This window comes from Saimiri boliviensis, chromosome 3, assembly GCF_048565385.1.
Source record: "Saimiri boliviensis isolate mSaiBol1 chromosome 3, mSaiBol1.pri, whole genome shotgun sequence".
In the NCBI taxonomy this organism is placed as follows: domain Eukaryota; kingdom Metazoa; phylum Chordata; class Mammalia; order Primates; family Cebidae; genus Saimiri; species Saimiri boliviensis.
The window spans coordinates 166632256-166656002 of record NC_133451.1 but is presented as its reverse complement, the minus strand read 5'-3'; the positions used below and the strand labels follow the sequence as shown (position 1 = coordinate 166656002).

Below are 23747 nucleotides of genomic sequence, written 5' to 3'. Positions count from 1 at the left end.
AATGACTATCTTATAGTGAAAGAGAAAGAGCTTTGGGGTCAGACTGGCCTGGTTAGGAATCCCAACTCCACTGCTATTCAGTGGAAGCCATGAGCTTATTTCCCTATTGATAAAAGGGAAATTGCCCCTCTCTGGTAGAGTTAAGTGCTCATTCATTCATCAGTTATTTACTGAGCACCTAAACTATCCCAGAAGCTGAGGATACAATTGAACTGACAGCTCAGAGTGCCCAGGAAGGCAGTCAAGTAAATAGGTGGCTTCCAGAGAAGGTGGCAAGAACTGCGACAGGAAGCCTGGGGGGCTATGGTTTTCCCTATAAGGGGCACCTAACTCTAAAGTATCTAAGCTGAAGACTGACTCTTGAAGAGGACTCAGGTAAAGCGGTGTGGGAGGGGCAAGAGGGCAGAAACAAGGTATGTGAGAGAGGCTGGAGGCATAAGTAAAGACACAGATAACAAAGGGGCTCATAACCCATTCAAGAAACTGAATGTTATAATCAGAGGCTGGACACAATTAGCTTGCATTTTCTAGGACAAAGTGAAGCAAGCGTCAAGTACTGCAGAGAGAGCCCTCAGTAAACATTCAGTTATTTTTCTCTCTCCAGCTAGACAGAGAAGACAGCATTTTGCAGCCATTCTAAAATCAACCTACCCAAAAGAATAACCTCTCTCCTCTTTTCTGTTAGCAAAGTGTGATCACATACCCAGAGGTTGTTCCAATGCAGGTGAATATGGCTGTTCCTTTTTCAATGATATGTGATAACCAACCAAGAATCGGATATTCTCTTAACTGAAACATGTAATCAGAAAGAGGTCTATGACTGGTGGTTCTAGGAACCTAAGTAATTCCTTTATTACCAAATTCCAGTTTTCAACTCTCATGTTTCAAATTTCCTTTCCTGTATTTTAATAACTGTTTTATTAACCATACTGAGCCTTTATAAGGATTTAAAAGTTACTTAAGTGGAAATTTTCATTTGGAGTCACTATAAAGCAGCTGACAAAAGACCAATCCTACCTAAAATTCTGTCAAAGGAAATGCAGAGAAATTTCCTAATACCAAAATAACTTGTCATCTCTTATAACACTACTTACTGTTAAATAATTTATTCTTTCTTCATTTTCTCCTGCTAAGACATCCACTGTATAATTGGCAGTAGAATTAATAACACCTGTTTTCTTTTCTTGTAAAATTCTCTATTTTGTGAATGTTCAATAATCACCAAAAATAAGATAGATAGTTGGAACTCATATAATATATTTTATTGCATTTTAGCTTTGGGGTAAAATATTTTCCTGACCAGATCAGAATAAGAGAAAGCTACTTATGTAGGTGTTATGCAATGTAAAGAACCCATTAACAAGATTGTCACTAGAGGCTACTATAACATACATTGTGATTTTTCATTACCACGAATTATTTCTTCATTTCTACAGCATAATGAAGTCATCATATCCTGGGCATCACTCACCTGAGCATCTTGCTCAACTTGAGCTTCATCAATTCCAGCATCAGGGTCTCTGTTAGCCTATGAGAGGTAATATATCACATTACTGAACTATAGAACATTCTCATTCAAAAGGAAAAGTGGTTCCACCTGATGGTTATGCAATAAAACTCTTTCTCTAGGAATAATATGCTTTTATTAAGATCAATCCTGCACTATTTCCCATTGTCATCATACAGCACTGTCTAAAACCAATATGGCCCCCCTGATTTTAAATTCTATAAAAGGAACAAGATACTGCTATCATTCTATGAAAGAAACAAGATACTGCTATCTAAAACAAATGTATGAGTTAGCTATTAAGAATTTAGACCAGATATGCTGAAATACAAACAAGCACAGACGACATACCGCCAGAATCACTGCAGCAGGAATCAGCAAGTACCAAAAATTATTAAAAGAATTTTAAGTGACCTTACTTCACTAGATTCAGCCCAGTTCAATCTCAGGCTTTTTAATCAAACCGTAATTCATCTCCACCCAATACCTGAAGGAGAACCACCAACATCCTCTGGTAGTACCCTGAAGTGTCCCCCACCACATCATCTTCCAGGCTTGAGCCATATTCTGCAACAAAATAATTTCATACTTATTTACATCTTCTTTCAACTAGAAAAATAATCTTGCCCCATTAATCAAATGAAAGAGACATAAAAGAAGAAATATTGTATTTGGTTAACATAAATTCCCTCTATTCCATCTCTGAATGCTCTAAGCAAATCCTTTCAGTGAGTAGTTGGAAAAAAATGAAGTCTCCTAAAGGCCCTCAATTCAAACTTAAATCAAGACTCAGCCATTTAGAAATTCTCTCGACCAATGTAGTCTTTAATCTATAGACACATCATGGTAATGGAAAGTCTCCTAAATACAATTAATCAAAAGCTTAAACTTTGTTTTGCTTTCTTTCAAATCTTTTTCATGGTTATTCTCCTAATGTCTTCCATTCTCCAATGTTCTAAGATTTCTTTAGGCATGGCCATCACTCCCCCTAATAAGATATTTTTTCTCTGCAGAAACAAAGTTAACTCTGAGAGACAGCAATGATATTCTAAAGTATGGCCCCTCCTACCTCTATTTCCAGCTGTTAAACCTAAGGCCATAAAAAAGGGGAGAACTGGGATCTACAAGAATCTACAAGTCTTTCTCACTACTCTCGAATAGTTGCTATTAAAGGAAAAGAGGCCTTCCTCTAAGGTATTTAAATATTTAATCATTATGTGAAAGCAAGCGAACTTTAAAAGCCTGAAAATTCTATTTTAAAAGGCCCAGAAGAGTTACATGTTTATTTTAACCAGTTACCCAAATACAAAACCTTGTAGGAATCTTTAATTCCTTCTTCTACACCAACACCTGTATACATTAACCATCAAATCCTGTCACATGTTTCTCCTGTCCCTGATTTACCCTCCTCACACCTCTCACTAACCTGGGTTGGGCCATAATTCCTAAATACCTAGCTTACATCCCCACCCACATAACTACCCCGTCTTGAGTCAAGTCTCCTTCCTCCCTCAACTGTTCCTTCAACACTTCACTGCCCATTCAGGAATTTACAGTGCCTTTGCATTAGGTCCAAAATCCTAATCCAGTCATGCAAAACCATCTACACCCGAGCCTAACGTCACTTGTTCCATTTACCTCCAGCAATGGACGTGCACACATCCTCCCTGACAGCCAAGCTGTCTCCATCCCTCAATACACTCTCCACAGTCCTGTCTCCATGCCAAGACAGGCAGTACCTCAACTAAAAATACCTTTTCTACCTACCCAAAATGCACCTAGTATTTTTTCCCAGCTTTATTGAGTTATGATGGACAAATAAAAATTGTATATATTTAAAGTATACAACACATTTTGATGTATGTGTACATTGTGATTACCACAATCAAGCTAATCAACATGCCTATCATTTCATATAGCCTATATTTTTGGGTGTGGTCAGGACATTTAAAATACACTCTATTTGCAAATTTCAAGCATATCTTTTACTACAGTCACCATGCTGTACATTAGATCCCCCCAACTTACTCATCCTGCCTAACTAAAATTTTGTGAGCTTTGATCAATATCTCACCAGTCCCTTCTCCCATTCACCATGCCACCCCTATACACCCTAGCAAACACTGTTTTACTATCTGTTTCCATGAGTTCGATTTTTCTAGATTCAACATAAGAAGTGAGATCATGCATAGCTTATGCCTTGTGCCTAGCTTGTTTCACTTTGCATAATGCCCTCCAGGTTTATCCATGATGTTGAAATGACAGAATTTCTCCTCTTTAAGACTGAATGATACTTCTGTGTGTGTGTGTGTGTGTGTGTGTGTGTGTATTCTTTATTCATCTGTCAATGGACACCAAGTAAACTTATCTAGTCTTGAGAGTCTGCTGCATGTGTGATTTGCACCTCGAAGCCTCTCTAACATCCAAAGCTATGATGACCTCTCTCTTCTGAATGCATTGTTGCATTTAACATTGTTGGTATTTTACTTTAGTTTGAATTTTATTATCCTTTAACAATTGTAGTCATTCTGTCATGTAAAGCCCTGAAGAGACTGCATGCAAACTGCTCACACCTTTTGTCGCTCATGACAGCCAACACACTGCCAGACACACAGCCAGTGCTCAATTACACAGCTGAGTAGGACGGACCACACAGTTATTACCCCCTATCAGCACACCATTTGTAATCCAGTAGCACAAAGGCTCTCATCAACGTCAACATCCCCAGAAAAAGGTCTTTGAATAGTACATCAAATAAAGTTGAAAGTTGAGATACATGTATCACTTCTGCCTTGGTGGCTGGGAACTTACTACCTATAAAAAAGAGAAGCAGGTGGGAGAGATTCCGCCCTTTAGAAAGGTAATTATTCAGTTGCTCTAAACAATCACAGTGTTTTGACTTGCTGGGTTAACAAGGCTATTTCTAAGATTAACAAACAAATGGCAAGATGCAGCCCCTACCAAAAGACACAAGGCTTGGAGACTGAGCTGAGAAACTGGATAGCATGACCCTCTCAGGCAGAAGAGTCAGCTACAAGAAATCTTGTAAGAAAAGGACTCCCTACCTCTACCTTTTTTTTCATTTCCTTGATTCTATTCATGGGACATATTTTAGACTGAAATGTAGATTTCTGTGCATGAAAAAGGCACACCGGAAAGAAAAATCAACATGCAGACTATTCATTCAAGCACTGCCATTAGCTAAGACAACATACATTTACTCAAATGTACTTTATCAACTCTGATGTGGGAAAGGGTTTAGGTTTCTTTTCCAAAGTTCGAAAAGTACTTTTTATATAACTCCTAAATTTTACTAATATAAAACTAAGTTTTTTTAAAGAAAGAAAAACCATTTTTACCTTAATGTTAACATAAAGACAACCGGTGCATCCCTACCCTAATTGCAAATCCTATGCAAAAGTAAACTCCATCTTCAGTAGCAGGTTCTTATAAAATATTAAAATAGTAGAGAATAACAAGGCAGTCTTTTCCTTACTGAAGGAGAAAAACAGCTTGAATTGCAGGTCATTCATTCATTCATTCATTCAACCATCATTTGCTGCCTGCCTCCTGTACCTACAAGGACTACATTCAAATCAGAGAAATGAAGGAAGTGACAGTGGAGGTGAAGGCAAAATGTAACTCACAAACATTTACCTTCTTCATAAACTTGTTTTATGGCTCTTAGTTCTTCAGGTGTCCTTGAAGCAATAATTTCTGTCAGTACTTTTTCATCTGTTCCAGCTCCCTGTTTGGAGATTTTAATAGAGAAAACTTGTCAGTAAGATTAAAAAGAAAGTTATCTTCCCAGAATAGATGTTACCCTAATTGCATGGCTATATCAATATTATCTAGTATAACATGGACTTCTTCGTATATGAGTTCTATTAGTTATAGAAATAAGAAATGTTAAATAATTTTCTCTCCAAAGACCGTTTTATTCTTTTTGTCTAATGGAAAACAATGTTTATCATATATATGTGTATATACATATGTGTACATATAAATAACCAGTTACATAGATTTGTAACTTTTAATTTGATCAGTTAATTCTAGTTTAAAAGTAAAACATCTTAATGAAACATGAAGTAATTTTTTAAAAACTGAAAGAGTAAAAATGAAAACTTCACATAAATGTACATGGAAGAGCACTGATACTTAAATGATATGCACCTCAAAAGATAAACCCCTGCCCCCCAAGTTAAGTGCTGTGCAGTCACAAGGGAATTTTACATCAAAGGTAGCAATAAATACAGCATTGCCTAGTTACTAGGAATTAGAACAGTAAAAAGGAATTGCAACTTGCTTTCTGGATTTTTGAAAAATCATTTTAGTTGGCTTTCCTTTTTCTGCTTTTAAAAATCATATCTGTATCATTAAACTAGGAGATGCAACAATACGGCTGAACTAAATTTTTTAAAAAGACAGCATATTTAAGCCTTATTTTCTTTCTATTTCTGTATTTTGCCAAAAATTAAGCACTGAAAAACATAGAGTTAATTCTCTGGCAGAATTTCAACTACTGCTGACATTTCAGAAGCACTTAGTAAGAAAGTATTTCTCTCAATAACCTAAGATTTTTGTTTATTCCAAAAGAATCACCATAGAAAAACGAAGAGACTGAGCACAAACTAGGCCCTATGGGGATGACCCTTCTCCTCCCTCCACTCCATAAGTAAGAATCCTTGAGAAACATTCTTTCCTTGTTAAATCTCAACGTGCCCATTCAAAATCTAACCGCTAATAACTGAACTGCATCCTGTCCCATGAGGCTAAACAAATGTGCCAATGCTGTCCTACTTATACAACATTCCAAACACCAGTCAAGGGAATACACATTTAGTTTTTGCCGCAACTGAAATTATAGTTCTCTGCAATAGGCTTACACTTAAAATGAAGCAGCTTACCAGCAACTTCATTTTAGTGTTTAGAAGAATAGGAAAGAAGGAATAAGTATGAGAAAATCTTTGTCTTGAAAATTCTCTCTGAAGCTTTACCGTTTAACCTAAAATGTTAAGTAATATTATTGTTCCCTAATCAGGAAATTTTCTATTTAAAAAGATAAAATAGGTCATCTGCAATATTTTTTAAACACTCTCAAAATCAGAAGATAGGCATGAAAATAAAATACAAGAAGCCACAAAAATATTAAAATTTTAAATAGCCAGTATTATTGAGTTTAAATCTGCCAAAAAAATGAAATGGCACACTTGTAATTTTCTCCCTCCTTCACTGCTGATTGCCTCCCAGTTTTGTTTTCCAAGCATCTCTCACTGAAATAATCAGCTAAAATTTTTAAAATACAACAAATAAGATGAAGTCGTTACCAAAACAACATAATACTATTTATGACACAAATGTTCCTTTCACTCATCCTTTTTACCTTCAAGGCGTGCTTCAGTTCATAGGCGTCATAAAGCCGAGAGGGTTTCATCAGAGCCACGATTAATTTTTCGAATTTTCCAGTCAGTTCTGATTTCAGGTCATCCAGAAGATCCTAACTCACAGAAAAGACAAACTTGTTAACCAGCAGAAACTGTAATGAGATTCTTCTTCTTAAATATGAATGACAGCCCTTTGCTCTAATGAATTCTTTATGTTGCTGTCTCCAAGTAGAAGGCCCATGAGCTAAAGAAAATCCCATAACCTTGAATAATACACCTTTAACCTGTGACCAACAGCTTAAACTAAGGCAAACCCACTTACATGTCAAGATGTTTGTTTTTAAAAGATGATTTTCTTAAATTGAAAAAAAATGAATACCTTAAAAGTAGGCTAAGAAGATTTTATTTTAAAAATACTATTCTGAGAAACATACCTTTTTTAATTCTAAAAAATAATCATATAATGAATTTTTACAAAGGACATTTAGTCTCTCATACCCAAATAGAATAAGTTTTTCTTTTCTCTCAATATCTAATAATATTCAAATACATAATAGATTACAGTCATTATTATGACTCCTGACCACTGAGAAACATTTGTTCCTATGGGGAAATTATATATGTAATTATGAAAAAAATAAAACAATATTTCCTACACACAAGTTTCAGCACACCACACAACTAGAAATGGTGTTTAGAATACTTTTTTGCTTTGCATTTGTTTTCTCAATTAAGTGACATATGTTTTCAGAACAACAAGACTACATTTAAGTTTTTCATGCATGCACTAATTCATTTAGTAATAAATTTAAAATTGTTTGAATTGTTACTCAAATAAAAGCATTTAAATCAACTAATTAAAAATCCATTAGTTAAAATCATGACAAGAGGAACCATGACTTGTGACCATGTTAAAACAAAACATACTGTAATACAGGCTTACACCTAGAAAAGAGACAGTAAGACATGCATGTGAACGTGAGTGAGAAGCACAGAGGAAAAGAAAAGGGAGATTTCTCACCACAGGATCTTTTGGCACCTCTACAGCATTAGGCAAGGAAAAACAATTACGTGAGGATACATTGGGTGAGCACTGTATCCCAAGAGCTGATAATTTAGAGTGGAAAGAAACAGATAGAGGGAACTCGGAATCACAAAATAAATGATGCTTACAAAAGAATACCAGTATATTTCAAATTAGTCTTTTAATTGATAGCTGTTCCCTCATTCTCTCTTGGGATGAAGTATGGTCTTACCCTGCCAAACAGAGTCTTAAAAGCCTCAGAGATTTTCTGGCGCTGAGCATTACTTCGGGATGTCAACAGAGTCAGGATGCTCTCCTCATCTGTGCCTGTAATTGGTTAATAATTACATTTTGGCTCCTGCGTGCATACTTTCCTAATGATTTTTACAACCCACTTCCCAGTCACCTTATTTCCTTGCCTCTCCCTATGAGAATATATAATATATTTTATGGCAGGCATGGTGGCTCACGTCTGTAATCCCAGCTCTTTGGGAGGCTAAGATGGAAGGATTGCTTGAGGCCAGGAGTTTGAGACCTGCCTGGTCAACATAGTGAGATCCCCATCTCTTAAAAAAAAAATACATACATACATACAGACAGACACACACACACACACACACACACACACACACACACAAACACACACACACAAACCCATATATGTATACACACACACCCCCACATAAATGTTTTACTCAACAGTTTATTAAAAATTTATAATACATAAAATGTTGTTTCCAATATATTCTATCCCCCATTCCCAATGTATTAGAAAGTAGATGGAAAAATACTACTGCCTTTTAAAAGACTTAGTGCACCTAGTTTTTCATGCAACAGATACTGAAATAAGTTATTCATAAGGCATAATGTGCTAGGTGTTACAGGGGATTGAGAGAAGAGAAAGATAGAGACTCTGGCGTGAAATTACAATTTAAGGTAGAAATATAAAAACCCACAAATAATTATGAGCTAAGGCAAAATGTGATAAGTGCCTCAGAAAAGGTCTAGGTGTTAAATGGGATTCAAAGAAAGGTCTCCTAGCTGATAGAAGGGGGAAGGGAGTCTTGGAGAATGCCTCACGGAGAACGTGACACCCAAAACAGTCTTGAAGGATGGAAGGATTGTGAAAGGCAGTGATGAAAGGAAGGACAGCTTTTAGAATAAAAGAAAAGCTCAGCAGTGGGGAAGGAAATATAGGGCTTTCATAAACAGCAGATAAGCCAGCATGGTTGTGTCTGAGAATACATTAAGCAGAAACAGGAGATGAGTCTGAAAAGGTGGGCTGGATACAATGGAAGGACTTGAGGGCCAGGAAGCACATGAACAGTAGTACAAAGGAGGCTGAGCACAGGAGATCAGTGACACATGGGAATCCTTTAAATGACTGGAAAAGAGGCTGGGGAAAGAGAAGAGGCTTGCAGAATGAGAATGGAATAACTGATTGGAAACAGAGCTGCTAACATGCAGGGACGGCTGCCTTATGGACTCAGGCCTCTACCAGACAGGTGAAGATGACAAGCTGAAAAGCAGAGAGGCTGAATTTAACTGCCTGTTGAGTTCTAGAGACTGAATATTAGGGATGGTTTATAGCAAGCTTGTCCAACCCACAGCCGGCAAGCTACATGTGGCCCAGACAGCTCTGAATGCAGCCCAGCACAAATTCATGAACTTTCTTAAGGTATTATGAGATTTTTTTGCAATTTCTCTAAGCTAATCAGCTGTCATTATGTGTGGCCCAAGACTATTCTTCTTCCAATGTGGCCCAGGGAAGCCAAAAGATTGGACACTCTTGGTTTATAGTATTATTTTATTATCTTAACATATCTCTTCTCCAACAGATTTCAGATCCAAATATTCTAAAATTATTCTTACTGTAATTAATGACTTGTTTGGAAAAACAAATACCACATTTTTTTAGAAAGAGGAAGCTAAATTTACCCAGGCCTTTCATGGCCTTCCGAAGAGTTTCTGCATCAGCTCGCTCATCAAATCCAGGGAAGTCAGTCACAGTGCCTCTGAGAACCTAATTCAGGAAACACAGTGGTATTATTCATATCATGACTAATACGACAAAGCAAATAACATACACAGGAAGCTGCTTGCTATAGATCATACTTAGTCATTAAATAAATTTACCATTTGATAAGATTTATGAAAGTGAACCATTTACAATGAGGATTGGCAGGACCGATTCAGCACAAAAGCTACCCTGATCCACCTGCAATACCATCAGTTGGATGGCTGGCCCCCTCTTCCCTGTGACCAAATCCCACCAACACCTCCTGGTTCACAGAGGGCACTTCTTTACAGGCTCCCTTCAATTAAGTCTCACGGCATTTTGATCTACAAGAATACAGAATCCACATTAAATCTTAATGCCCTATCCTGAGTACTCAATTCTAAGCAATGCTCTTATTACATGCCTTTTCATGTAAGTCCTGTTTCCGTATACTTACATAGGGATTTTAAGACAATCTAGCAAAGCCTGAAATGATACTTGATAGTTCATGTGCCAGAAGAATACAAATCTTTGAATTTAGAACTTTATAAAGGTGTATTGGAAGACACTCTTCATAAAGCTTTCTGTTACACATTACTTTATCATAGACATACACTGCTTTTGATAATTAAAATATCTTAATATTTCAAAAAAAGTTAATGATAGAATTAGATCCTTAGAGTCAGAAGGCTTTACTAATACTGAGCCATAAATGTTTATCTCATGCTAAATGGAGGCTCCCTGCATTTACATTACTAATAAATGTTTTTGTATTTCCTCAAAACTCATGCTAAGGTACCATCTACACTGAGAAACAAACAGCTAAAAGGACTGTAAAGCTAGCCTAGTTTACAGTCTTATGCATCTTATAATAAATGCACAAAAGCACAGTCACCAAAAAGAGGGAAAGTTTCTTTTCCACCTCAGCCTCCAACTGTTGCATATGCCAACAATAACATACCAATGAAATTTTAAATGATGACAACAGGAAGAGACAGCCATGGTGAAGAACTTCCCCTGGACAGTGGCAAGGTCAGTTCAGTGGCCTTCTCTCTTTAGTGACACTAAATTAGACTTCCCAAAAAGTGACACTCATGGATCCAGGAGAGAGTGACAAAGACTCTCTCTTTGGCCCACACTTTGAACAGGCTCCCCTGAGCCCTCTTCTCAACTAGTCCTTATCCTTGGGCCTCCTTTGCCTGCCTAGCAAGAATCTTGCCAAGTCAGTTTAAGAAGGATATCCCTACTCTTGGTAGCTGATCACCCTCTGTTATGAACTTAGTATCTGTGACCCCTCAAAATTCATATGTTGAAACCCTACTGCACAACATGATGGTAAATCAGAGGTAGAACCTTAGATGAAGTCATGAAAGCAGGGCCCCCAAAATGAGATTAGCATCCTTGTAAGAATCCGGAGACAGCTGACTTCTCTCTGCTCTGTCATGTGAGGCTACGATCATGTCTAGAAGACAGCCCTCACCACACCCGACCATGCTGGCACCCTGAGACTTCCAGTTACCAAAACGGTGAGAAATGAATTTCTGCTGTTCATAAGCCATCCCGTCTATGGTATTCTGTTACAGCAGCCCAATGAACTAAAGCACCCTCTATATCTGAGCAATTTCCTCATCCCCACCCAGAAATCTTATCATCCTGGCCTGCCTTCAGCAAGAATCCTATTAAGTCAGTTTAGCACGAGTCCCGCTAACTTGATGTTTCCTCTTTGTAACTTTCCATCCACTGACCTCACTCTGCTTGTTGGCTATAAATCCCCAATTGTCCTCACTGTATTTGGAGTTGAACCTTATCACTCTCCCCTGTGGTAACAGTCATGACTTATATTGTAATATTCTTGACTAAGGTCTTCCTTAGCATCAGAATAACTTTTTCTTCAATTGTAGTCCTTACCATTGTTCAAGAAGAGAAGACATAGTGTTCTTTCCTCTGAACAGGGTCAGCTATGACAGAACTTATCAGAAAACCTGACCTCATGAAGCCCCACATGACCTTAACTCCTAAGTCAAGTGGTATGAGCATGAGACCAAAAGAATACAATTCAACAGAAAAAAGAGGTGTTTCCAGGTTGATGTCCCGGCCCCAGGCTGTTGAAAGCACCACTGGCAGCAGCTTTCACTCCCTCTGACCATCAGCTAAACAAGGGACTGTGGCCAACTAGGAAAAAGGGAAATGGGAGCCTCTCTCCCACTTGTCTCGCGAGAGGTTATGAAACTAGGCCAGAGCTGTTCATTCCACCAAGAGGGAAATCCACCCACAGCCAGGCTAGTCTCCAATTCCACCCCATCTAAGGAGTGCACATACATAAAGACCAATAGATTCCCTGCCATTCATTCTACAGCTTAATCCATATGAAACTGAATGGTTGAATACTGACAACTTCGTATGGTTCAACATAATTAAAAGGAGAAATCAGTAAGATTTGAGATGACGACGCTTCAACACTAGCGTGAGTTAGGAAAAAGTTGTTTCTCTTAGATCAAATTATAGCTTCTCTTTAATAAGCCCACTTCAAATTGATCAATATCAGTGTAAAAATGAATGCACTCCACCAGTTTTCTTAATGTGAGAATTTAGGACTGAATGCCTTTGGAGTTCATCTGCTTTTTCACTCATTGACTCAACCATCTTTTGAATGCTTCCCACATGCAAAGTATCAGACTAACCACTAGTTAAAAGTGAGGATCCCTTACGTATGAAATGGCAGGCATATAACTAATCAAGTGCAGTAGAATATGTATACACAGAGGCTGGATTAGGGTAATGTGAGCACATCTGAGAGGTCTATATTGGGAAGTGTGAAAAGAGAAAAACTTCAGGAAAAAAATTCCAAAAAAAGTCTTGAAAGTTGCCGGTGGATTTGCCAGGCCAATCTGGTACTTTTGATAAAGAGTTAAGTATTTCAACAGACTGGAACAAGCAGTTAAGGTTGAAATAAAAACAAGGGAAAGGTCACAGTGAGGGGAGGGGAAGGGTCTAAAAGCCATGCTAAAATGTGCAGACCTCATCCTGTAGGCAACAGGAAGCCACGGGAAGACACTCAAGCAGAAAAGAACAATGTCAACTCTGCACAGCAATATGCCTCTGGCAGCAGTGGACACAATGGAACGGACTGTCCAAGAGTGGTAAGAAGGCCACTTAGAAACTAACAACACAAAGAAGGAAAGGAAGACATAAACAAAGGGACGAAAACAGGCCCTAGGTAGACAGAAACTATTTAGGACGATTCTGTTTTTTGGATGGGGAAGAAGATGGCTGGCTTTGCATTTCTCCATAGCAGGCCTCTGAGTTGTCAGCATACTTCGGTAGAGGCTGGAGGCCACCATGCAAGACAATATTAACGAGGTGGAAAGACCAGAGGAGAAGGAAAGGGAAGGTGACCTACAATCAGAGTGGCAGCTAGTATCCACAGAGTGCAGCAATGCGCCAGGCACCGTGCACACAGCTTCACATAGATCATCTCAGTGAAATCCCATCTTACAGACAAAGAAACATACTGGCTCAGAAAGGTTTTAGCAAGTGAGTCCTCCAAGTGACCAGCAAACAAGCAAAAAGCAGCGATGGGACTTGAAGCCACAGGACCTTGTCTACACGACCCTCCCAAAGGCAAGAATAAAATCCAAGGAGGGTGATGGTATGGAAGCTGAAGAAGACAAATGTTCCAAGAGGAAAGGAAGAGGAGGCAGTGTCCAATACTACAGGAAGTCAAGGAAGAGCTAAGACGCAAAGGGTCCCCTGGATTTAGTAACTAGGAGGTCTTTGATGGCGTTTATCAGCCTGGCTATAGGACTCTCAGGAATGAACTGAGGGAAAGACTGTCTCAATGAAACAATAGTTTATAAACCAGGCTTTTAAAAACACAGTTTAAAAAAGGTTGGTGGGGTGGATTGATCCAGTTTGTAGGCTATGAAGAAACTTCTGGACAGAGAGGTTAATAACAGGGAGAGTTTAAAAACAGAAGAGACATGAGGGAGTTGCCTAAAGAAAAAGGATATCTGAATATCTGACACCAGACACTGGAGGAAATTAGGTGAAAGATGAGTGGAAGAAAAGCATCTTAAAATCTTCAGTTGTATGAAGGAACAACTGCCGGTTCTCTTTTTGAGAGCTTTCTAGAAATTGTGAAACACTTTTGCTACATTCCATACAATCAGAGTCACCCAACAAGGGTAGCAAAGCCACGTAGCAGTATTAAGAGACCAGATGTGAATTAGAGAAATGAGTCATAAGGGCAGAATCCTTGTTTGGACATCCTGCCCAAACCCGCTCACTGCCCACACAAACCTGACTACAAATGTGACTTCAAATGACTCACTTAAGAGGGCTTCCCCTGTTTCCTGGAGTCCCCATACTTTACCCAGATTATCACCAGCCCTTAAGTAGGTACTATTCCCTCACCCATACTCAGTTCATCCTCAGTCCCCTTCATTTGTTACCACCAATGCCTTATGAAGAGAATTATAATATATTCTTAGATAATACTTGGCCAAAATATACAATTCACTCTTTTAATTCTCACCTTCAAAAATATCCATGCTTTAGGTCTATAATTTTGTTGGCTTTTTTTTTCTCTAAATGAAAAAGTTCTTTACCCGCAAACACTAGGTATGCCAAAATAAAATGAATAAAACCAACCAAACAACAAGGGAAGGGCTGCTTTTCTAGACACAGAACTTGGATATAAATAACAATTTCAAGTTTAAAGATGAGAAAGTATTTGCCTGTCTGGAACCCTTTAAATAAAGCTTTCCTGAAGACGCAGAAAAGGACTAAGCCCTCTTTGTCCTCCAGTTCCACATAATCAATATTTACTCAAATACCTCTCCCCCTGCACCCCAACATTCTACCTAATACTAACTAGGAGCTGGAAATCATGAAGAAAACCACTAATAGCAACTGCTAAGCTGCTGTGCAGTGATTTTTAGGGGTGGTTCTTCTGAGGCTCAGGTTTCCAAAGACCTTGGAGCCACTCCAAAAAAACAGTAAGCTGGGAAGACAATTGCCTCCCCACTCCATGTAGGTACACCAGGGCCCTACCTGATGTACGAACTAGAGGCCCATTAATATTTCCCGCAATAACAATTCCCACTAATGAGAAAAAAAAAATCATCGCTGTACTAAGAAAGAAACAAGAAGAGCATGAAAAGAGGGAATGTTAGTGTGACCTGATAATGCTTTGAGCTGCAAAGTAAAATAAATATCGGGGAAAAAATAGGACCTCCAAGAGGACTGAGAAGTACAAACACATGAGATCAGAGACATGCCCTCAACCCGCAACGCTAACCCTTGCTCCAATCCCAACTTAGAAACAGTGAATGTTATACGTCAAAGTGTTAAACTCCAACTGGCCTGTTGCTTCTGTGTAACTTCCTTTCCTTTGCATGCTCCTTCTTACTTGTTTTTACTTCTTTTCATTGGTCTATCCATCCTACTACCTTTGACCTGTATCTTAAAATCAAATCCAAGAGAGAAAAAGTATCACTGGAGAACAGATTAAGTTGTTTGCATCATGACAGAAAAAGAAAGTTTTGATTAAAAAGTAAAGATTAGTAAAATAATTTACATTTTTGTTGTGTATTTCTTTAATGCTCTGTGTTTAATGTTGTGTCTCTTTGCCAGTGTCAGAATGACTTCCCTTGGCAAACATCAATACAATGGAAAGGTAAGTTGTGTGCTCCTACAAGTCGCCCAAGAATAACTCCGGTGATGTCTTGAGTGAGTTAGAGTAAGCAGGTGGCACTGACCTCCCATGAGTTCACATTAGAGGTCAGAGGAAAGTATTCTATTTTACCAAGTTGTTCCACTGGGCATTTCATAAATAACACTTGAAAAGCTCTAACAATAACTGATTTATTCACACCAACACTTCAAAAACAATCAGGGGTATGGAATTCTCATATTAGATAAGAATGTACACAGAGTCACAACTTTATTTCCTTTTGTATCTAAACAAGGGGCACAAACCTAATGAACGCGGCTGATCCTAGAAAAGGGTAGGAAATAAGCTAGCTTCAAATCTTTTTTAGTGATGGAAAGAAATAAATAATATATAAGCAAATGGATCTGGCTAGGCTCGGTGGCTCATGCCTATAATCCAAGAACTTTGGGAGACCAGGGCACCAGAGGTCAGGAGTTTGAGACCAGCCTGGGCAACTTAGTGAAACCTCATCTCCACAAAAAAACACAAAAATTAGTCAGGCACCACCACATTCCACTATAGTCCCAGCTACTCAGAAGGATGAGGTAGGAGGATCACTTGAGCCCCGGAGGCAGAGGTTGCAGTGAGTCCAGACAGTGCCACTGCACTCCAGCCTGGGTGACAGGGTGAGACTCTGTCTCAAAACAAAACAAAGCAAAAAACAAACAGAACCTATAGAAATAAAAGAGGATTTAGCAGACTTAGAGATCATATATACCTCACTATGTACCAGATAATGCCACCTAAGTGTTTTATAAGAAACTCAAATTCAACAAATCCTCTACTGTTTCTTCCCTGCTTCAAACCTGCATTTTTTCCTATAAAAAAAAAAAAAAAAAAAAAAAGACCCCATAATCAACCATGGTCAAGCAAGCCAGTCCTCTTGACCCTCCCCTGATCCTCCATCAGTGAACAACTACCCCACTCAAGTACCAAATTTGTCCACCCTCCCCGACAGGTCTCTCTTATCTGAAACCTAAGATACTGCCTACTTTAAGCCTTTGAGGTCTCACTGGGATTACGATAACAGAGCCTACATAATTTTCCAGTACTCGGCCTCCCTCTCCCCTCTCTCAACCCCCGCAACTCCACCACCCTGTCTTTGCATCTTCCAGAAATGCAACCATCACATTGGCCCCAGGGTGAGCTTTGTTAAATATAAATCTGATGATGGCACACCTCAACCTGCAACTCTTTGATAGTGCTCCACTACCTATAAAATGGTACATATAATCTTTAGTGCTGGCTCCTGTCTACCTATCTGGCATCCCTTTCCAAGTCAGGGCTTAATTTCCCTACCTCACTGCAGCTTCACTTCATCATGCCAAATGCTTTTATATCCCTAAGTATTTATTTGCTCTTGTTGCCTCTCTGTATAATGGCTTCCCTCCTTTGTCCCATACAAATGATGCCAAATAGGTAACCTCAATTTCCTCTTCTGTGAAACAAAAATAGTAATATTTATTTCCAAAACTGTGTTATGAGGACTAAATAATACATGCAAATGACTTAGCAATGCATCTATTATATCAATAATTCTTAGATCCATTTCCCGTTGTACTCATGTTTAACAATACTTGGCACATAGTGAAAGTGCAAAAGCCTCATACATTCACAAATGCATGCACTGATGAAAAAGAGAACAGTTAAGAACTAGTGTCCAGCTGGGCGTGGTGGCTCATGCCTGTAATCCCAGCACTTTGGTAGGCCAAGGCAGGCAGATCACCTGAGGTCAGAAGTTCAAGACCCGCCTGGCTAACATGGCAAAACCCTGTCTCTACTAAAACTACAAAAATTAGCCAGGTGTAGTGGGCACATGCCTGTAATCCCAGCTAATCAGGAGGCTGAGGCAAGAGAATCACTTGAACCCAAGAGGCAGAGGTGGCTGTGAGCTGAGATCGTGCCATTGCACTTCAGCCTGGATGACAGAGTGAGACTCCATCTTGGGGTTGAAAAAAAAAAGTCACCAAAGAAATGAAGCCACCAGGAATATAATTCCTTGCAATTAATCAATTGATGATATGTTTACATATTATGCAAATACGAAACTGAAAGACTGGGTCTAAGAAGCACTTAAAGCAAAGGTCTTAGGAACACATTTTTAAGAAACAGATGCATTTGTGAAATTTTAGAATAGTACGAAGGTTATAGGAATAAAATGTACTTCAGGAATGAATCTATGCTGTAAAAGTATTGTTATATTTCTGTCATTAAAAGAAAGCCGACTGCCTACCTCTAGCTGGCTTGATCACCTATGTAGGACCTCCAAAGAGAACTGAATATTAGATAAGGAAATTAGGGTTTGCTGAACGCCAATGAATTGATCAGCGCCCTAAAAAGCAGCCAAATGGTTTTAGACCTAGTTATTTCTCAGCAGCCAGAATGAAGATAAGAGTCAAAGAGATAAGGAACTGAGAGAGATCACCAGGAGCAGCAAAGGCCATGGGTAAACAGGTAACCATGGCCTACAATCCTAAAAGCGAACATTAGCTCCAGAGCCTTGACTTTAACAATGAATGGCATGGGCTGGGCGTGGTGGCATATCCCTGTAATTCCAGCAATTTGGGAGGCCAAGGTGGGTGGATCATGATGTCAGGAATTCAAGACCGCCCCTGGCCAATATGGTGAAACCCCGTCTCTACTAAAAATACAAAAATTAGCCAAGTGTGGTGGCACACACCAGTAATCCCAGCTACTAGGAGGCTAAGGCAGGAGAATTGCTTGAACCTGGGAAGCAGCGGTTGCAGTGAGCTGAGCTGAGATCGCGCCACTGCACTCCAGCCTGGGAGGCAGAGCAAGACTCTCCAACTAAAAAAAAACAAAACAAAACAAAACAAAACAAAACAAAACAAAACAAAACAAAAAGAATGGCATGAAAAGATACAATCAATACCCAGTCAGCTTCCTTGGAATGAGTCTCATCTCAAATTTACTTACTTACATTTATCCTGCTTGCTCGGCACAGGGCTTTTTTTTTTTTTTTTAATTACTATAATAATGTTAAACCAACCCAAAAGATTTCTGATCAAACCTTGTAACTTAAACATATATCGTGGAGATAATTCTGATATTTATGAAATTTCTAATGAACAATTACGTAATCTAGTTTTGCCTTCATGACATTCTTACTGCTCAGACGCCCCACCCAGCTTTAATACTAAACATTTTAACAAAGTGTTTTACTTTCATGGTTTCCAAGAGTAACTAGTAACAAAAACAGAACAAAATTTAACACTCTATCTTTTTTAAACATTACTTGTAACTTATGATAAGTAAAAACTGCAGTTTTGATAGAAAACAGTTTGGTACTGTATTATATTGTCATAGGGCTCAGGTACATAATTTTATATGCAAACCACCATTCTCCTAGGTGTTGTATACACATGGGCTTTATGATACTAATAATTCTTTGAAATTATTAAAATTAATGTTCACGACTGGAGAATGTGTTCCCTTATACTAACTGGGTAAACAGTCCACACAATGAAAAGGAATTGATGGACCCTCAGGCATCACTGCGGAACTTAAAAAAAGAGACTCAAGAAACCGTCAAATGAGCAAAGATAGAGAAAATTATTATTCAATGTTTGCTTAATCGTCATGCAATCACCACACCAGCATATCAAGAGAGGAAAAACATTCCTCAGAAAAGTTAATTCCACATAAAAGTATCCTTTCTATGGAGAAGAACCTAAACCAAACTTTCCACTTGAGGAATGAGAATTGGTTTACTGCAACATTTAAGTGCAAAGAGGAAGTAAGAATGGGCGCACTGTAAAAGTTTAATGAAGTAACCAACTCATCTTAATCCACCCATTTTCACTTGGAAAGGACCAAGAAACCTTATTCAATTTTGATAAGTCAATCTGATAAAAAGTGAACTACAAATAAGAGACAGCATTGTTTTAGCAGTTAAAACACTTCTTTTAAAAAAAACCATCTGGATTCTGACAAGCCAGTTAGATTGACAAGATCTGCGGAATCAGTTTTGGAGTTTTTAAGCCCTGATATCTTACAAAACACTGTATAACATCCTCAATTTTTAAAGACCTTAAACTATTTTCTCTTTCCTACATTTTTGAAAACATTAATAACAGTAAAGAAGCCAGGCATGGTGATATAGGACTGAAATACCAGCACTTTGAGAGGCCGAGGCGGGAGGATCACTTGAGGCCAGGAGTTTGACACCAGCCTGGCCAACATGGTGAAATCCGGTCTCTACTACAAATGCAATATTAGTCGAGCGTTCTGGCACGTGTCTGTAATCCCAGCTACTCGAGACTGAGTCACAAGAATTGCTTGAACTGGGAGGCAGAGGTTGTAGTGAGCCAAGATCGTATCACTGCACTCCAGCGTGGGCGACAAAGTGAGACTCCGTCTCATAATAAATAAATAAATAAATAAAATTTTTAAAAAGGGAAAACACAGTAAAGAAAGCCTGCATAGCCTGCATTAGATTATCCATTTCTGAAACCGTCCCAAGGCAAATTCAATTGAGAACTCGTTACACGAGTTCATTGCTTAAGAAAAACAGCGCTTGTGTTTAATCTTCTGCATAAAAAAGAAAAATCAGAGCCTACAACCAACAGTTTCTTTTAGTAAAACTGGGCTGAGCAACTGGAAAAAGCCAGTGCTCGATCACAGTATTAAAATCCTTTGTGGAAAAAAAAAAAGAAAGGAAGTCAAGGAGGGGGGAAAAAGTGCGTTCGCCTCACATGACCACGATGAGCTGTTCTCATTCTCGTTCTAATTTTAGTGACTCTCTGGATTTTGGGGAAGGCCCACTTTTACACATTCACTCATGAAAAGGGAGCGCACACAAATCTGGCCACGTCACCGGCTGCTGCGCGCGAGGGCAGCTTGGTGGCGTCGGTGCCGGTGCTCCACGGGAAGAACCGGGACGCAGGAAATGGGGTGGGGAAGCCAAAGGGAAACAAGAAAGGTGGAAGCGATGTCCCCAGAGCAGGTTCCGTTTTCTCCTAAACTTTTTTGACTTTCAGACGAATTCTAAAAGTCCCTCATCCCAGCATACAAAGTTGTGGGTAAATCCAGCGCGGGGCGGGGCGCACAGCCTTACCTGTGCCATGGCGCCGAGTCAGGTTAGGGGAAGGTGAAGCAGGACTGCAAGAGACGAGAGACCTCCGGCTTAGCGCGCCACTCGCAGCTCGCGCCCTCCCCAAGCGCAGGTCGGCGGGGACGCGGTGGCGTCAGACAGACCCTGGGGCCCCGCCCACGGGCCGACCCGCCGTCTCGCAGCTGCCGGGACCACGCTCAGCCAAGCGTCCGCGCGAACCCAGTGCCCGGCGACCCGCTCCCCTCTCCGGAGGGAGCCCCCTCCCCGGGCCAGGCGGCCACTCACCCAGACCGTGGGACCCAAGTGCCCCGAACCCCGGGGAGAGCGGCGGAGCGCGGGGCGGCGGTAAGGGATGCGGACGCCCAAGGATCCGGCAGCTGCACCCAGACTGATCCAGGCAACGGAAACGCCAGCGGCCCCGCCCCGGCCCTGCCCGGCTTGGCCCGGCCCACCCCCGCCGGGGCCTAGACCTCAGGCCGGCTGCGCCAGCCCGGCCCGCCCCTGCCCGGGCCTCAGCGCGCCTGCGTGGGCGCGGCTCGTCCCAGTTGGTCTCCCGGGGCGCGGATTGTCCCGCGAGTCCCGCGGGCCTGGGTGGGGCGCGGTCGCAGCGCTGCTGGAACCCGGAGGGGGCGCCGCTCCCCTGAGTGTCCAGGGAACCGCCTGGTCCTTGCACCGCGGGAAGGGCGTGGGGAGCTGTCCAGGACTCGGGGTTTGGGGGTGTTTGAGCCTCCCTGCCGTCTGTTACCGCAGGAACCTTAGCCTCACTCGGGTGCTCCACATAGCAAGCAGTGCGCGGGCGTCTTTTTGGAGGCGAGACAAAATCATTGCAGCTAAGGACAGCGCGCCTTTGACCATGGGATAGAAAAAACGTCAAGGGAGGGCCGCTTCCCAAGTTGTTTTTGTTTCTGTTATGTTTTGTTGTTGTTTTTAACGCCAATCATTGCTTCCTAGATGGCCCTCTCTTAAATACACAGCCTTCTAGTAGCATATTTCAAAGCCTCTACTTCCAGTTTCTGTTTTGAGAACTAGCCTAGAACTTTACTGACTTAAATTTGAGCCATGCCTCATATTGGTTCAACATAAAATATGAGTATGTGAGAGAGAGGGGAGAGGAAGGGAGAATCTACAGCGTATTGTACTAGCATGCTGCTGTGTTCTGTGAAAGGGCCTTATATGCAAAGCAGCCCCCAAATGCGAAGGAACCAAGCCACTAAAGAACAAGACAGACAAATCCAGTCTGTCTGGATATTGGAGGATATTGTAGACAGAAGCGTGGCCTTGGGCGGCAGCAAGCAGATAGATTTCTCAGCTGTTACTCCCCAGACTCTGGCCTTGTACGGCAAGGAAACAGTATAGTGCTCTGTGCAAGACAATTAAAAGCGGCTCTCCAGAACAGGTGAGAATGCTGTATGTGTCATAGCCTATAATGTGTGCAATAGCATCAAGGTTGACATGTTCTTATGCTGAGGGCAGTTTTTAAAAAAAAAATCCTAGGAATCAGGAGGTATTCATGAGACTGAGGTTCATCAAAGGTCGACATGGCAGATTCACATCCAGGATATAATCACTTTTGTCTCTACATGCTGAGAAAGAAAAAGTAGAAGACACAGTGACTTTCTCAGATTTACTGGTATGGGGAGGGAAGGTGCCAGGGCAGAAGAGGCAAGAGGACAAGTTTGTGACACTAGATGCAGTGTTCTAGACATACGCTAGAATGAGAAGTGCTGAGTGCTTCTCAACATGGAGGTTAAGGGTAAGAAATAAGGAGCAAGTCTTCTTTGAGAATGAGGAAGAATTAAATGGACAGCAAGTGTGGTTCTTTGTATAGAAGTTCTCATTTGCTTTCACGTGTGAACCACATGCTTATTCCAGCCCTGCAAAGTCACAACAGAGTGGTTGTTGTCTGGAAAATGAGGCAAAATTGCAAAGTATGTGGAGCTTGGCAACCCCGTCACCCCCACTCCACTGGCAGGTTGCCTTTCCTCTGGGAGCCTCCTCTCCACCAGCTTAGCTGTCTGCTCAGCCTCAGGCTCTCCCCAAGTCAGCACCTCCCTGGGCTTTTTTTACAGGCATTAATATATGTGAAGGCAGCCCTTTTCTGAGCATCTGTCTCTGTTGCTCTTGCTTTTCTACTTTCTCCCTTCCCGGCACCAAAAAGCAGGTCCTTTAATCTTGCCTAGAGCATTCTTCTTTCCCACCCACATCCACCCGAACTCCGTTTGCTTTTCTCACTTTCTACTCTTACATTAATGGAATTAAACAGGACCTCAGAGATCCTATAGGTAACGATTTTATAGGGACATTGATTTTATAGGGACATGAGACTCATCATGGGTTAATAACTTGCTCTATGTCCTACAGCCAAATACTGACAGAATCGATGAGTTATTGGACCCAGAGTCTTGGTGTACCCCAGTTAGCATTTCTTTCACTCTCAGTAATATCAGTTTATTCAACTCCTACTCTGGACCAGGCACAGGTTTAAGCGCTGGGGATAACACAGTAAGTGAAACAAAGGCCCTGCCCTCATAGGTCATACATTCTGGTGGAGGAAACAAACAATAAACTAATATGTCCTGTGTGATGTGTGCTGTAAAGAAATAAAGTGCTAGAGAATGGAAATAAAGGGAACACTATTTTGCAAAAATGATATGAAGCCATTTCTGAGAAGCCTTGAGCATAAACTTAAATTGATACAATTTAATTGTACTTGACAACTACACACTGAGCACCTGTGGAAAAGCCGTACCAAGAGTTTGCACATTAATAGTATAAATAAAGCCTGTATACAGACACTACAATGAGAGACAGACTATAAATCATGAAAGAAATGCGTAGAATACAATCAAAATGTGATTCGTTTCAGAGGAAAGAGCTAATGTTTTGTCAAATGGTGGACACGGCATTTGAATTAGGCTTTCAAGAGAGGATATTTTATCCGACTATGAAAGAAAAAGGGTGGTCTGGTTAAGTGAACTGCAAAACCAAAAGAAGGAAAGGATCTCTTTGTGTCTGTGTGATTTGAACTGTCTAAAATGGCTGGAGT

General features: G+C 40.4%; 1 protein-coding gene across 1 annotated transcript in view; it reads right to left on the bottom strand.

Moving 5' to 3' along the window:
• ANXA5 (annexin A5) overlaps positions 1–21091 on the bottom strand; it is a 29914-nt gene extending 8823 nt beyond the window's left edge. Inside the window, exons 1-8 of the mRNA XM_010346717.3 lie at positions 20987–21091; positions 20705–20748; positions 9854–9938; positions 8148–8242; positions 6891–7004; positions 5165–5255; positions 1995–2074; positions 1472–1528 (exon numbers count right to left, since the gene is read on the bottom strand). Of these exons, the coding sequence (XP_010345019.1) occupies positions 1472–1528; positions 1995–2074; positions 5165–5255; positions 6891–7004; positions 8148–8242; positions 9854–9938; positions 20705–20713 (531 nt within the window). The 5' untranslated portion in view covers positions 20714–20748; positions 20987–21091. The remainder of the gene's footprint in view (positions 1–1471; positions 1529–1994; positions 2075–5164; positions 5256–6890; positions 7005–8147; positions 8243–9853; positions 9939–20704; positions 20749–20986) is intronic.
• Positions 21092–23747: the final 2656 nt, after the last annotated feature.